The sequence below is a fragment of the Pleurodeles waltl genome, chromosome 6 (genome assembly GCF_031143425.1).
Source record: "Pleurodeles waltl isolate 20211129_DDA chromosome 6, aPleWal1.hap1.20221129, whole genome shotgun sequence".
NCBI classification, from domain to species: Eukaryota; Metazoa; Chordata; class Amphibia; order Caudata; family Salamandridae; genus Pleurodeles; species Pleurodeles waltl.
In genome coordinates, this window is record NC_090445.1 from 33,499,227 (window position 1) to 33,514,095 (window position 14,869).

Below are 14,869 nucleotides of genomic sequence, written 5' to 3' on the forward strand. Positions count from 1 at the left end.
AGATCTGTTTTCTTAGGGAAAATGTGATGTGTCCACGTTGTGTTTTGGGGCATTTCCTGTCACAGGCGCTAGACTTACTCACACAAGTGAGGTACCATTTTTATCAGGAGACTTGGGGGAACGCTGGGTGGAAGGAAATTTGTGGCTCCTCTCAGATTCCAGAATTTTCTGTCACCGAAATGTGAGGAAAAAGTGTGTTTTGGGCCAAATTTTGAGGTTTGCAAAGGATGCTGGGTAATAGAACCTGGTGAGAGCCCCACAAGTCACCCCATATTGGATTCCCATAGGTGTCTAGTTTTAAAAAAAGCACAGGTGTGGTAGGTTTCCCTAGGTGCCGGCTGAGTTAGAGGCCAAACTCCACAGCTAAGCACTTTGCAAAAAAACAGATCTGTTTTCTTAGGGAAAATGTGATGTGTCTACATTGTGTTTTGGGGCATTTCCTGTCACGGGCGCTAGGCCTACCCACATAAGCGAAGTACCATTTTTATTGGGAAACTTGGGGGAACACTGAGTGGAAGGAAATTTGTGGCTCCTCTCAGATTCCAGAACTTTTTGTCACCGAAATATGAGGAAAAAGTATTTTTTTGGCCAAATTTTGAGGTTTGCAAAGGATTCTGGGTAACAGAACCTAGTGAGAGCCCCACAAGTCACCCCATCTTGGATTCCCCTAGGTCTCTAGTTTTCAAAAATGCACAGGTTTGGTAGGTTTCCCTAGGTGCCGGCTGAGCTTGAGTCCAAAATCCACAGCTTGGCACTTTGCAAAAAACAGCTCTGTTTTCTTTGGGAAAATGTGATGTGTCCACGTTGTGTTTTGGGGCATTTCCCGTCACGGGCGCTAGACCTACTCACACAAGTGAGGTACCATTTTTATCAGGAGGCTTGGGCGAACGCTGTGTGGAAGGAAATTTGTGGCTCCTCTCAGATTCCAGAATTTTCTGTCACCAAAATGTGAGGAAAAAGTGTGTTTTTGGCCAAATGTTAAGGTTTGCAAAGGATTCTGGGTTATAGAACCTGATGAGAGCCCCACAAGTCACCCCATCTTGGATTCCCATAGGTGTCTAGTTTTAAAAAAAGCACAGGTGTGGTAGGTTTCCCTAGGTGCTGGCTGAGCTAGAGGCCAAAATCCACAGCTAGGCACTTTGCAAAAAACAGATCTGTTTTCTTTGTGAAAATGTGATGTGTCCACGTTGTGTTTTGGGGCATTTCCTGTCACGGGCGCTAGGCCTACCCACCCAAGTGAGGTACCATTTTTATCGGGAGACTTGTGGGAACACAGGATAGCAAAACAAGTTTTATTGGCACTTGTCTTTCTTTAAATTTGTCCTTCCAAATGTAAGACAGTGTGTAAAAAAGACTCCTATTTGAGAAATGCCCTGTAATTCACATGCTAGTATGGGTACCCCGAAATTCAGAGATGTGTAAATAACCACTGCTTCTCAACACCTTATCTTGTGCCTACTTTGGAAACACAAATGTTTTCTTGATACCTATTTTTCGCTATTTATTTTTCAGGAAATTAATTGCTGTATACCCGGTATAGAATGAAAACCCATTGTAAGGTGCAGCTCCTTTATTGGCTCTGGGTACGTAGGGTTCTTAATGAACCTACACGCCCTATATATCCCCACAACCAAAAGAGTCCAGCAGATGTAACAGTATATTCATTTTGAAACTATGACATTGCAGGAAAAAGTTACAGAGTAAAACGTAGAGAAAAATGGCTGTTTTTTTCACCTTAATTTCAAGATTTTTTCATTTCAGCTGTTATTTTCTGTAGGAAAACCTTATAGGATCTACACAAATTACCCCTTGCTGAATTCAGAATGTTGTCTACTTTTCAGAAATGTTTTGCTTTCTGGGATCCAGCATTGGTTTCACACCCATTTCTGTCACTAACTGGAAGGAGGCTAAAAGCAAAAACATTTGTAAAAATGGGGTGTGTCCCAGTAAAATGCCAAAATTGTGTTGAAAATTGTGGTTTTCTGATTCAAGTCTGCCTTTTCTGAAAGCTGGGAAGATGGTGATTTTAGCACCACAAACGCTTGTTGATGCCATTTTCAGGGGAAAAAACACAAGCCTTCTTCTGCAGCCCTTTTTTCCCCATTTAAAAAAACAAATTTGCAGTCTTTTGGCTAATTTTTTGGTCTCCTCCAGGGGAACTGTAGGAAGTTGGCTCTGTATGTGCTATTTCAAAGTAAGGAATAGCATGCACAGAGTCCAAGGGTTCCCCTTAGAGGTAAAATAGTGGTAAAAATAGATAATACTAATGCTCTATTTTGTGGTAGTGTGGTCGAGCAGTAGGCTTATCCAAGGAGTAGTGTTAAGCATTTGTTGTACATATACATAGACAATAAATGAGGTACACACACTCAGAGACAAATCCAGCCAATAGGTTTTTATATAGAAAAATATATTTTCTTAGTTTATTTTAAGAACCACAGGTTCAAATTCTACATGTAATATCTCATTCGAAAGGTATTGCAGGTAAGTACTTTAGGAACTTCAAATCGTCAAAATTGCATGTATACTTTTCAAGTTATTCACAAATAGCTGTTTTAAAAGTGGACACTTAGTGCAATTTTCACAGTTCCTAGGGGAGGTAAGTATTTGTTAGGTTAACCAGGTAAGTAAGACACTTACAGGGCTTAGTTCTTGGTCCAAGGTAGCCCACCGTTGGGGGTTCAGAGCAACCCCAAAGTCACCACACCAGCAGCTCAGGGCCGGTCAGGTGCAGAGTTCAAAGTGGTGCCCAAAACACATAGGCTAGAATGGAGAGGAGGGGGTGCCCCGGTTCCGGTCTGCTTGCAGGTAAGTACCCGCGTCTTCGGAGGGCAGACCAGGGGGGTTTTGTAGGGCACCGGGGGGGACACAAGTCCACACAGAAATTTCACCCTCAGCAGCGCGGGGGCGGCCGGGTGCAGTGTAAAAACAAGCGTCGGGTTTTCAATGTTAGTCTATGAGAGATCTCGGGATCTCTTCAGCGCTGCAGGCAGGCAAGGGGGGGGTTCCTCGGGGAAACCTCCACTTGGGCAAGGGAGAGGGACTCCTGGGGGTCACTTCTCCAGTGAAAGTCCGGTCCTTCAGGTCCTGGGGGCTGCGGGTGCAGGGTCTCTCCCAGGCGTCGGGACTTTAGGTTCAAAGAGTCGCGGTCAGGGGAAGCCTCGGGATTCCCTCTGCAGGCGGCGCTGTGGGGGCTCAGGGGGGACAGGTTTTGGTACTCACAGTATCAGAGTAGTCCTGGGGTCCCTCCTGAGGTGTTGGATCGCCACCAGCCGAGTCGGGGTCGCCGGGTGCAGTGTTGCAAGTCTCACGCTTCTTGCGGGGAGCTTGCAGGGTTCTTTAAAGCTGCTGGAAACAAAGTTGCAGCTTTTCTTGGAGCAGGTCCGCTGTCCTCGGGAGTTTCTTGTCTTTTCGAAGCAGGGGCAGTCCTCAGAGGATGTCGAGGTCGCTGGTCCCTTTGGAAGGCGTCGCTGGAGCAGGATCTTTGGAAGGCAGGAGACAGGCCGGTGAGTTTCTGGAGCCAAGGCAGTTGTCGTCTTCTGGTCTTCCGCTGCAGGGGTTTTCAGCTGGGCAGTCCTTCTTCTTGTAGTTGCAGGAATCTAATTTTCTAGGGTTCAGGGTAGCCCTTAAATACTAAATTTAAGGGCGTGTTTAGGTCTGGGGGGTTAGTAGCCAATGGCTACTAGCCCTGAGGGTGGGTACACCCTCCTTTTGCCTCCTCCCAAGGGGAGGGGGTCACAATCCTAACCCTATTGGGGGAATCCTCCATCTGCAAGATGGAGGATTTCTAAAAGTTAGAGTCACCTCAGCTCAGGACACCTTAGGGGCTGTCCTGACTGGCCAGTGACTCCTCCTTGTTATTCTCATTATTTTCTCCGGCCTTGCCGCCAAAAGTGGGGCCTGGCCGGAGGGGGCGGGCAACTCCACTAGCTGGAGTGTCCTGCTGGGTTGGCACAAAGGAGGTGAGCCTTTGAGGCTCACCGCCAGGTGTGACAATTCCTGCCTGGGAGAGGTGTTAGCATCTCCACCCAGTGCAGGCTTTGTTACTGGCCTCAGAGTGACAAAGGCACTCTCCCCATGGGGCCAGCAACATGTCTCGGTTTGTGGCAGGCTGCTAAAACTAGTCAGCCTACACAGATAGTCGGTTAAGTTTCAGGGGGCACCTCTAAGGTGCCCTCTGTGGTGTATTTTACAATAAAATGTACACTGGCATCAGTGTGCATTTATTGTGCTGAGAAGTTTGATACCAAACTTCCCAGTTTTCAGTGTAGCCATTATGGTGCTGTGGAGTTCGTGTTTGACAGACTCCCAGACCATATACTCTTATGGCTACCCTGCACTTACAATGTCTAAGGTTTTGTTTAGACACTGTAGGGGTACCATGCTCATGCACTGGTACCCTCACCTATGGTATAGTGCACCCTGCCTTAGGGCTGTAAGGCCTGCTAGAGGGGTGTCTTACCTATACTGCATAGGCAGTGAGAGGCTGGCATGGCACCCTGAGGGGAGTGCCATGTTGACTTACTCGTTTTGTCCTCACTAGCACACACCAGCTGGCAAGCAGTGTGTCTGTGCTGAGTGAGAGGTCTCCAGGGTGGCATAAGACATGCTGCAGCCCTTAGAGACCTTCCTTGGCATCAGGGCCCTTGGTACTAGAAGTACCAGTTACAAGGGACTTATCTGGATGCCAGGGTCTGCCAATTGTGGATACAAAAGTACAGGTTAGGGAAAGAACACTGGTGCTGGGCCTGGTTAGCAGGCCTCAGCACACTTTCAATTGTAAACATAGCATCAGCAAAGGCAAAAAGTCAGGGGGCAACCATGCCAAGGAGGCATTTCCTTACACAACCCCCCCCCAAACGAAAGAGGATGAGACTAACCTTTCCCAAGAGAGTCTTCATTTTCTAAGTGGAAGAACCTGGAAAGGCCATCTGCATTGGCATGGGCAGTCCCAGGTCTGTGTTCCACTATAAAGTCCATTCCCTGTAGGGAGATGGACCACCTCAACAGTTTAGGATTTTCACCTTTCATTTGCATCAGCCATTTGAGAGGTCTGTGGTCAGTTTGAACTAGGAAGTGAGTCCCAAAGAGGTATGGTCTCAGCTTCTTCAGGGACCAAACCACAGCAAAGGCCTCCCTCTCAATGGCACTCCAACGCTGCTCCCTGGGGAGTAACCTCCTGCTAATGAAAGCAACAGGCTGGTCAAGGCCATCATCATTTGTTTGGGACAAAACTGCCCCTATCCCATGTTCAGAGGCATCAGTCTGCACAATGAACTGCTTAGAATAATCTGGAGCTTTGAGAACTGGTGCTGAGCACATTGCCTGTTTCAGGGTGTCAAAGGCCTGTTGGCAGTCCACAGTCCAGTTTACTTTCTTGGGCATTTTCTTGGAGGTGAGTTCAGTGAGGGCTGTCACAATGGATCCATATCCCTTCACAAACCTCCTGTAATACCCAGTCAAGCCAAGGAATGCCCTGACTTGAGTCTGGGTTTTTGGAGCTACCCAGTCCAGAATAGTCTGGATCTTGGGTTGGAGTGGCTGAACTTGGCCTCCACCTACAAGGTGTCCCAAGTAGACCACAGTTCCCTGCCCTATCTGGCATTTGGATGCCTTGATAGAGAGGCCTGCAGATTGCAGAGCCTTCAAAACCTTCCTCAGGTGGACCAGGTGATCCTGCCAGGTGGAGCTAAAGACAGCTATATCATCAAGATAAGCTGTGCTAAAGGACTCCAAGCCAGCAAGGACTTGATTCACCAACCTTTGGAAGGTGGCAGGGGCATTCTTTAAACCAAAGGGCATAACAGTAAACTGATAATGCCCATCAGGTGTGGAGAATGCTGTCTTTTCTTTTGCTCCAGGTGCCATTTTTATTTGCCAGTACCCTGCTGTCAAGTCAAAGGTACTTAGAAATTTGGCAGCACCTAATTTATCAATGAGCTCATCAGCTCTTGGAATTGGATGGGCATCTGTCTTGGTGACAGAATTGAGGCCTCTGTAGTCCACACAAAACCTCATCTCTTTCTTTCCATCTTTGGTGTGAGGTTTGGGGACTAAGACCACTGGGCTAGCCCAGGGGCTGTCAGAGCGCTCAATTACTCCCAATTCCAGCATCTTGTGGACTTCCACCTTGATGCTTTCTTTAACATGGTCAGATTGTCTAAAGATTTTGTTCTTGACAGGCATGCTGTCTCCTGTGTCCACATCATGGGTACACAGGTGTGTCTGACCAGGGGTTAAGGAGAAGAGTTCAGGAAACTGTTGTAGGACTCTCCTACAATCAGCTTGCTGTTGGCCAGAGAGGGTGTCTGAGTAGATCACTCCATCTACTGTACCATCTTTTGGGTCTGATGACAGAAGATCAGGGAGAGGTTCACTCTCTGCCTCCTGATCCTCATCTGTTACCAGCAACAGATTGACATCAGCCCTGTCGTGGAAGAGCTTAAGGCGGTTTACATGGATCACCCTCTTGGGGCTCCTGCTTGTGCCCAGGTCCACCAAGTAGGTGACCTGACTCTTCCTCTCTAGTACTGGGTAAGGGCCACTCCATTTGTCCTGGAGTGCCCTGGGAGCCACAGGCTCCAGAACCCAGACTTTCTGCCCTGGTTGGAACTCAACCAGTGCAGCCTTTTGGTCATACCAAAACTTCTGGAGCTGTTGGCTGGCCTCAAGGTTTTTGGTTGCCTTTTCCATGTACTCTGCCATTCTAGAGCGAAGGCCAAGTACATAGTCCACTATGTCTTGTTTTGGCTCATGGAGAGGTCTCTCCCAGCCTTCTTTAACAAGAGCAAGTGGTCCCCTTACAGGATGACCAAACAGAAGTTCAAAGGGTGAGAATCCTACTCCCTTCTGTGGCACCTCTCTGTAAGCGAAAAGCAGACATGGCAAGAGGACATCCCATCTCCTTTTGAGCTTTTCTGGGAGCCCCATGATCATGCCTTTTAATGTCTTGTTGAATCTCTCAACCAAGCCATTAGTTTGTGGGTGGTATGGTGTAGTGAATTTATAAGTCACTCCACACTCATTCCACATGTGCTTTAGGTATGCTGACATGAAGTTGGTACCTCTGTCAGACACCACCTCCTTAGGGAAACCCACTCTGGTAAAGATACCAATGAGGGCCTTGGCTACTGCAGGGGCAGTAGTCGACCTAAGGGGAATAGCTTCAGGATACCTGGTAGCATGATCCACTACTACCAGGATATACATATTTCCTGAGGCTGTGGGAGGTTCTAGTGGACCAACTATGTCCACACCCACTCTTTCAAAGGGAACCCCCACCACTGGAAGTGGAATGAGGGGGGCCTTTGGATGCCCACCTGTCTTACCACTGGCTTGACAGGTGGGGCAGGAGAGGCAAAACTCCTTAACCATGTTGGACATATTGGGCCAGTAGAAGTGGTTGACTAACCTCTCCCACGTCTTGGTTTGTCCCAAATGTCCAGCAAGGGGAATGTCATGGGCCAATGTTAGGATGAACTTCCTGAACAGCTGAGGCACTACCACTCTCCTAGTGGCACCAGGTTTGGGGTCTCTGGCCTCAGTGTACAGGAGTCCATCTTCCCAATAGACCCTATGCGTTCCATTTTTCTTGCCTTTGGACTCTTCAGCAGCTTGCTGCCTAAGGCCTTCAAGAGAGGGACAGGTTTCTTGTCCCTTACACAGCTCCTCCCTTGAGGGTCCCCCTGGGCCTAAGAGCTCAACCTGATAAGGTTCAAGCTCCAAAGGCTCAGTTCCCTCAGAGGGCAGAACTTCTTCCTGAGAAGAGAGGTTCACTTTCTTTTGCTGTGTTGCAGTTGGTTTCCCAACTGACTTTCCTTTCCTCTTGGTAGGCTGGGCCATTCTTCCAGACTCCAGCTCTACTTGTTCACCCTGTGCCTTGCACTGTGCTCTTGTTTTCACACACACCAGTTCAGGGATACCCAGCATTGCTGCATGGGTTTTTAGTTCTACCTCAGCCCATGCTGAGGACTCCAGGTCATTTCCAAGCAGACAGTCCACTGGGATATTTGAGGAGACCACCACCTGTTTCAGGCCATTGACCCCTCCCCATTCTAAAGTAACCATTGCCATGGGATGTACTTTTCTCTGATTGTCAGCGTTGGTGACTGTGTAAGTTTTTCCAGTCAGGTATTGGCCAGGGGAAACCAGTTTCTCTGTCACCATGGTGACACTGGCACCTGTATCCCTCAGGCCCTCTATTCTAGTCCCATTAATTAAGAGTTGCTGTCTGTATTTTTGCATGTTAGGCGGCCAGACAGCTAGTGTGGCTAAATCCACCCCACCCTCAGAAACTAGAGTAGCTTCAGTGTGGACCCTGATTTGCTCTGGGCACACTGTTGATCCCACTTGGAGACTAGCCATACCAGTGTTACCTGGATGGGAGTTTGGAGTGGAACCTTTCTTGGGACAGGCCTTGTCTCCAGTTTGGTGTCCATGCTGTTTACAGCTATGACACCAGGCCTTTTTGGGATCAAAGTTTTTACCCTTGTATCCATTGTTTTGTGAAGAGGCTCTGGGCCCACCCTCCTGTGCAGGTTTTTGGGGGCCTGTAGAAGACTCTTTACTATTTTTAGTTTTGGTTGTCTCATCACCCTTCCCCTGGGGAGTCTTTGTGACCCCTTTCTTTTGGTCACCCCCTGTTAAAGTCTTGGACACCCTTGTCTTGACCCAATGGTCCGCCTTCTTTCCCAATTCTTGGGGAGAAATTGGTCCTAGGTCTACCAGATGCTGATGCAGTTTATCATTGAAACAATTACTTAACAGGTGTTCTTTCACAAATAAATTGTACAGCCCATCATAATTACTTACACCACTGCCTTGAATCCAACCATCTAGTGTTTTCACTGAGTAGTCTACAAAGTCAACCCAGGTCTGGCTCGAGGATTTTTGAGCCCCCCTGAATCTAATCCTATACTCCTCAGTGGAGAATCCAAAGCCCTCAATCAGGGTACCCTTCATGAGGTCATAAGATTCTGCATCTTGTCCAGAGAGTGTGAGGAGTCTATCCCTACACTTTCCTGTGAACATTTCCCAAAGGAGAGCACCCCAGTGAGATCTGTTCACTTTTCTGGTTACACAAGCCCTCTCAAAAGCTGTGAACCATTTGGTGATGTCATCACCATCTTCATATTTAGTTACAATCCCTTTAGGGATTTTCAGCATGTCAGGAGAATCTCTGACCCTATTTATGTTGCTGCCACCATTGATGGGTCCTAGGCCCATCTCTTGTCTTTCCCTCTCTATGGCTAGGATCTGTCTTTCCAAAGCCAATCTTTTGGCCATCCTGGCTAACTGGATGTCCTCTTCACTGGGGCTATCCTCAGTGATTTCAGAGGTGTTGGTCTCTCCTGTGAGGGAACCAGCATCTCTGACTATTATTTTTGGAGTCAGGGTTTGAGGGACCCTGTTCTCCCTAGATAGGATTGGTAGGGGGGAATTTTCCTCCAAGTCACTATCCTCTTCCTCTGAGTTGCCTCCCTCAGAGGGGTTGGCCTTTTCAAACTCTGCCAAAAGCTCCTGGAGCTGTATTTTGGTAGGTTTGGGGCCCATTGTTATTTTCTTTATTTTACAGAGTGACCTTAGCTCCCTCATCTTAAGATGGAGGTAAGGTGTGGTGTCGAGTTCCACCACAGTCACATCTGTGCTAGACATTTTGCTTCTAAAAGTTGGAATACTTTTTAAGAATCTACAACTGGTTCTAGAATCTAATTCAAACTTTTACAAACTTTTAAACTCTAAAAGAAATGCTAAACAGGATCTAACACAAGGCCCTAGCAGGTCTTTTAAGAATTTAGAAAACTTTTCAAATTGCAAAAATCAATTTCTAATGACAATTTTGGAATTTGTCGTGTGATCAGGTATTGGCTGAGTAGTCCAGCAAATGCAAAGTCTTGTACCCCACCGCTGATCCACCAATGTAGGAAGTTGGCTCTGTATGTGCTATTTCAAAGTAAGGAATAGCATGCACAGAGTCCAAGGGTTCCCCTTAGAGGTAAAATAGTGGTAAAAATAGATAATACTAATGCTCTATTTTGTGGTAGTGTGGTCGAGCAGTAGGCTTATCCAAGGAGTAGTGTTAAGCATTTGTTGTACATATACATAGACAATAAATGAGGTACACACACTCAGAGACAAATCCAGCCAATAGGTTATTATATAGAAAAATATCTTTTCTTAGTTTATTTTAAGAACCACAGGTTCAAATTCTACATGTAATATCTCATTCGAAAGGTATTGCAGGTAAGTACTTTAGGAACTTCAAATCGTCAAAATTGCATGTATACTTTTCAAGTTATTCACAAATAGCTGTTTTAAAAGTGGACACTTAGTGCAATTTTCACAGTTCCTAGGGGAGGTAAGTATTTGTTAGGTTAACCAGGTAAGTAAGACACTTACAGGGCTTAGTTCTTGGTCCAAGGTAGCCCACCGTTGGGGGTTCAGAGCAACCCCAAAGTCACCACACCAGCAGCTCAGGGCCGGTCAGGTGCAGAGTTCAAAGTGGTGCCCAAAACACATAGGCTAGAATGGAGAGGAGGGGAGGGGGTGCCCCGGTTCCGGTCTGCTTGCAGGTAAGTACCCGCGTCTTCGGAGGGCAGACCAGGGGGGTTTTGTAGGGCACCGGGGGGGACACAAGTCCACACAGAAATTTCACCCTCAGCAGCGCGGGGGCGGCCGGGTGCAGTGTAAAAACAAGCGTCGGGTTTTCAATGTTAGTCTATGAGAGATCTCGGGATCTCTTCAGCGCTGCAGGCAGGCAAGGGGGGGGTTCCTCGGGGAAACCTCCACTTGGGCAAGGGAGAGGGACTCCTGGGGGTCACTTCTCCAGTGAAAGTCCGGTCCTTCAGGTCCTGGGGGCTGCGGGTGCAGGGTCTCTCCCAGGCGTCGGGACTTTAGGTTCAAAGAGTCGCGGTCAGGGGAAGCCTCGGGATTCCCTCTGCAGGCGGCGCTGTGGGGGCTCAGGGGGGACAGGTTTTGGTACTCACAGTATCAGAGTAGTCCTGGGGTCCCTCCTGAGGTGTTGGATCGCCACCAGCTGAGTCGGGGTCGCCGGGTGCAGTGTTGCAAGTCTCACGCTTCTTGCGGGGAGCTTGCAGGGTTCTTTAAAGCTGCTGGAAACAAAGTTGCAGCTTTTCTTGGAGCAGGTCCGCTGTCCTCGGGAGTTTCTTGTCTTTTCGAAGCAGGGGCAGTCCTCAGAGGATGTCGAGGTCGCTGGTCCCTTTGGAAGGCGTCGCTGGAGCAGGATCTTTGGAAGGCAGGAGACAGGCCGGTGAGTTTCTGGAGCCAAGGCAGTTGTCGTCTTCTGGTCTTCCGCTGCAGGGGTTTTCAGCTGGGCAGTCCTTCTTCTTGTAGTTGCAGGAATCTAATTTTCTAGGGTTCAGGGTAGCCCTTAAATACTAAATTTAAGGGCGTGTTTAGGTCTGGGGGGTTAGTAGCCAATGGCTACTAGCCCTGAGGGTGGGTACACCCTCCTTGTGCCTCCTCCCAAGGGGAGGGGGTCACAATCCTAACCCTATTGGGGGAATCCTCCATCTGCAAGATGGAGGATTTCTAAAAGTTAGAGTCACCTCAGCTCAGGACACCTTAGGGGCTGTCCTGACTGGCCAGTGACTCCTCCTTGTTATTCTCATTATTTTCTCCGGCCTTGCCGCCAAAAGTGGGGCCTGGCCGGAGGGGGCGGGCAACTCCACTAGCTGGAGTGTCCTGCTGGGTTGGCACAAAGGAGGTGAGCCTTTGAGGCTCACCGCCAGGTGTGACAATTCCTGCCTGGGAGAGGTGTTAGCATCTCCACCCAGTGCAGGCTTTGTTACTGGCCTCAGAGTGACAAAGGCACTCTCCCCATGGGGCCAGCAACATGTCTCGGTTTGTGGCAGGCTGCTAAAACTAGTCAGCCTACACAGATAGTCGGTTAAGTTTCAGGGGGCACCTCTAAGGTGCCCTCTGTGGTGTATTTTACAATAAAATGTACACTGGCATCAGTGTGCATTTATTGTGCTGAGAAGTTTGATACCAAACTTCCCAGTTTTCAGTGTAGCCATTATGGTGCTGTGGAGTTCGTGTTTGACAGACTCCCAGACCATATACTCTTATGGCTACCCTGCACTTACAATGTCTAAGGTTTTGTTTAGACACTGTAGGGGTACCATGCTCATGCACTGGTACCCTCACCTATGGTATAGTGCACCCTGCCTTAGGGCTGTAAGGCCTGCTAGAGGGGTGTCTTACCTATACTGCATAGGCAGTGAGAGGCTGGCATGGCACCCTGAGGGGAGTGCCATGTTGACTTACTCGTTTTGTCCTCACTAGCACACACCAGCTGGCAAGCAGTGTGTCTGTGCTGAGTGAGAGGTCTCCTGGATGGCATAAGACATGCTGCAGCCCTTAGAGACCTTCATTGGCATCAGGGCCCTTGGTACTAGAAGTACCAGTTACAAGGGACTTATCTGGATGCCAGGGTCTGCCAATTGTGGATACAAAAGTACAGGTTAGGGAAAGAACACTGGTGCTGGGGCCTGGTTAGCAGGCCTCAGCACACTTTCAATTGTAAACATAGCATCAGCAAAGGCAAAAAGTCAGGGGGCAACCATGCCAAGGAGGCATTTCCTTACAGGAACCCACAAAGTCTGGGTACCTCTGGAATCCCTAGAATGTTTGAAAAAAAAAGACGCAAATTTGGCATGGGTAGCTTATGTGGACAAAAAGTTATGAGGGCCTAAGCGCAAACTGCTCCAAATAGCCAAAAAAAAGGCCTGGCACCTGAGGGGGAAAAGGCCTGGCAGTGAAGAGGTTAAACAAGTATTCAATTCTCTTTTGCTATGTGGCAATAATGGTAGACGGGACATTATCTGAAGGTAGGGGAGTGTGGTGCCCCCCACACTGGGAAGCTAACATCAGCTGATGTAAGTGAGCAGAGGAGCATGTCTATAAGGCACCATCTTGCCCCCCAAAAAATTATCAAAATTCAGGGTCTATGGAGAGATCGGTAGGTCAGGATGGTGTAGGGGGTTGATCACCAGACCCGTCAGTTGCTCAATAACTGATGTCCGTTCAACAAGGACATGATTTAAATGTGGATAAAAAGAAAGGACTTTTGAGACCATGCAGAGAGACAATCCCAAGAGCCTGGAGGACAAGTCAAGGCTGAGATAAACTGTGGGACTGTTCTTCTGTTTCAAGGGTTGCATATGTATAATGTGGTAAGGAGGAGGGAGTTATTGTTTGCTTTGTTATACAATGTGTTGAGTAAAATAAAACAGATTTATATGCAGATTTTCTACACCTACAAAGAGTTTGTGCTTCCAGTTCTCTTATTGAAATGGGTTTGCTAAATGTTCTGTCTTCCACTGCCTCCCACCAATCTGCAATGAAAAAGTTGAGATCTGGTATGTTATGCCTCGGATCCTCTAACCTTAGCTGATCACCAGCTGCCCTGGGCTAAGTACACATCATGTAATCAAGATCCACGGCCACTTGGCTGAGGATCAGGAAGCAGGTCTGGCTTGAGGCAGATTTAGTAAGAAGTCACACAATGCAACGCAGGACAACAACTTGCTGCACTGCATGACAGGCAGATGGCATGAATGCACCATATTTACTAAGATATGGAGCATTCCTGCCCTCCCCCTGCACAGGCACACTCAGTGCAGCCTAGCGTCAATGCAGGCACCCGTACGCCATGGTGCAAGGGTGCCTGCCTTACAGCCAGGATTGTTTTTGTGCAGAAAGGGACAGGCTTTTCCCCCTTTCTAAGTGTGCTACAAAAAGAGGAAAACACGAGGAGAAATAAACATATTTCTCATTGATATGCCACACCTGGGATGGCGTATCATTTTGACGCATTCCCAGGTTTACTAGTGTTAGTAAATCTGGGAATGCGCCAAAAACTATGGGTGGATGCGTTGCTACACCCGTGCTCCAACAATGAATGTCTTCCCAGCGCACAGTGACACAAGGCAGTGACTTGCATTGCCTTGCGCTACTCTGTATTTACTGTGCCACGCAGAGCCGCAGAAGGTGGCTCTGCGCGGCACAGTAAGTCTAACATAAGGGCTTGCGTCGCCTTGCATGACACACCAGTGACACAAGCCCTTGGTAAATTTGGACCCCTGTGTCTTGGTGGACATGAAAAACAAACATTCATTTGGAAAACAGTGTAAAGTAGTTCCGTGGTATTTAACAGCAAAGCGTTGAAGGGAATGTGCCAACAATGCATGCAAGACGACTTTGCACACTGAATTCTCAAGGTTTATTTACATCTAATTTTTTGTACCCCATACTTTCTTTTTTCCTTAATACAGAACGGATTGATGCAGAGCCACTTAGGATGGTGCCTCAAAGGCCGAGGGGCCCGTCTATCACTTGCACCTTGCAACTGGAATGACGTGAGCCAGATATGGATCTTCATTAATGAGATCAAGTACTCACCTTAATAAAGACATTTAGCTCTATCCTATGAAGGACTCAGCAGTGAGATTTTTCCTTGAGATCAGAAACCAACTGGGCCCTTGCAGACATTCACCCCATCTGAGGCCAGGAACACTTGACATAAATTGAACTTCTGGTACACATGACCACAGTGGGACCCTGACTAGGCTCTTGGAGCCAATGACAATAAATGGGTTCCAGAACCATTCAAATCGGTTTGAAGTTGGAAACTTTGACTTCCTTTAGAAGATTATGTCCATTGACAATAGGTGTGTGACTCCAGGCGGTCCTTAAGAACCCTTTACACATACTAGGCCTTTGTACCAATCGATACAACTTAGTCACTTGAAACCATTGACACAGATTGTGCACCTCACAAAACACTTAGAGACAAACAACATTGCTTTGTTCAACATAACCACTGGCGCCAGTGGGACTCTTAGAT

The 14,869-nt window shown here is 47.8% G+C and overlaps 1 protein-coding gene across 1 annotated transcript in view; it reads left to right on the forward strand.

Moving 5' to 3' along the window:
• Positions 1 to 14,454, forward strand: part of LOC138301470 (polypeptide N-acetylgalactosaminyltransferase 6-like) — a 398,585-nt gene extending 384,131 nt beyond the window's left edge. Inside the window, exon 10 of the mRNA XM_069241981.1 lies at positions 14,298 to 14,454. Within this exon, the coding sequence (XP_069098082.1) occupies positions 14,298 to 14,429 (132 nt within the window). The 3' untranslated portion in view covers positions 14,430 to 14,454. The remainder of the gene's footprint in view (positions 1 to 14,297) is intronic.
• The last annotated feature ends 415 nt before the right edge of the window (positions 14,455 to 14,869 follow it).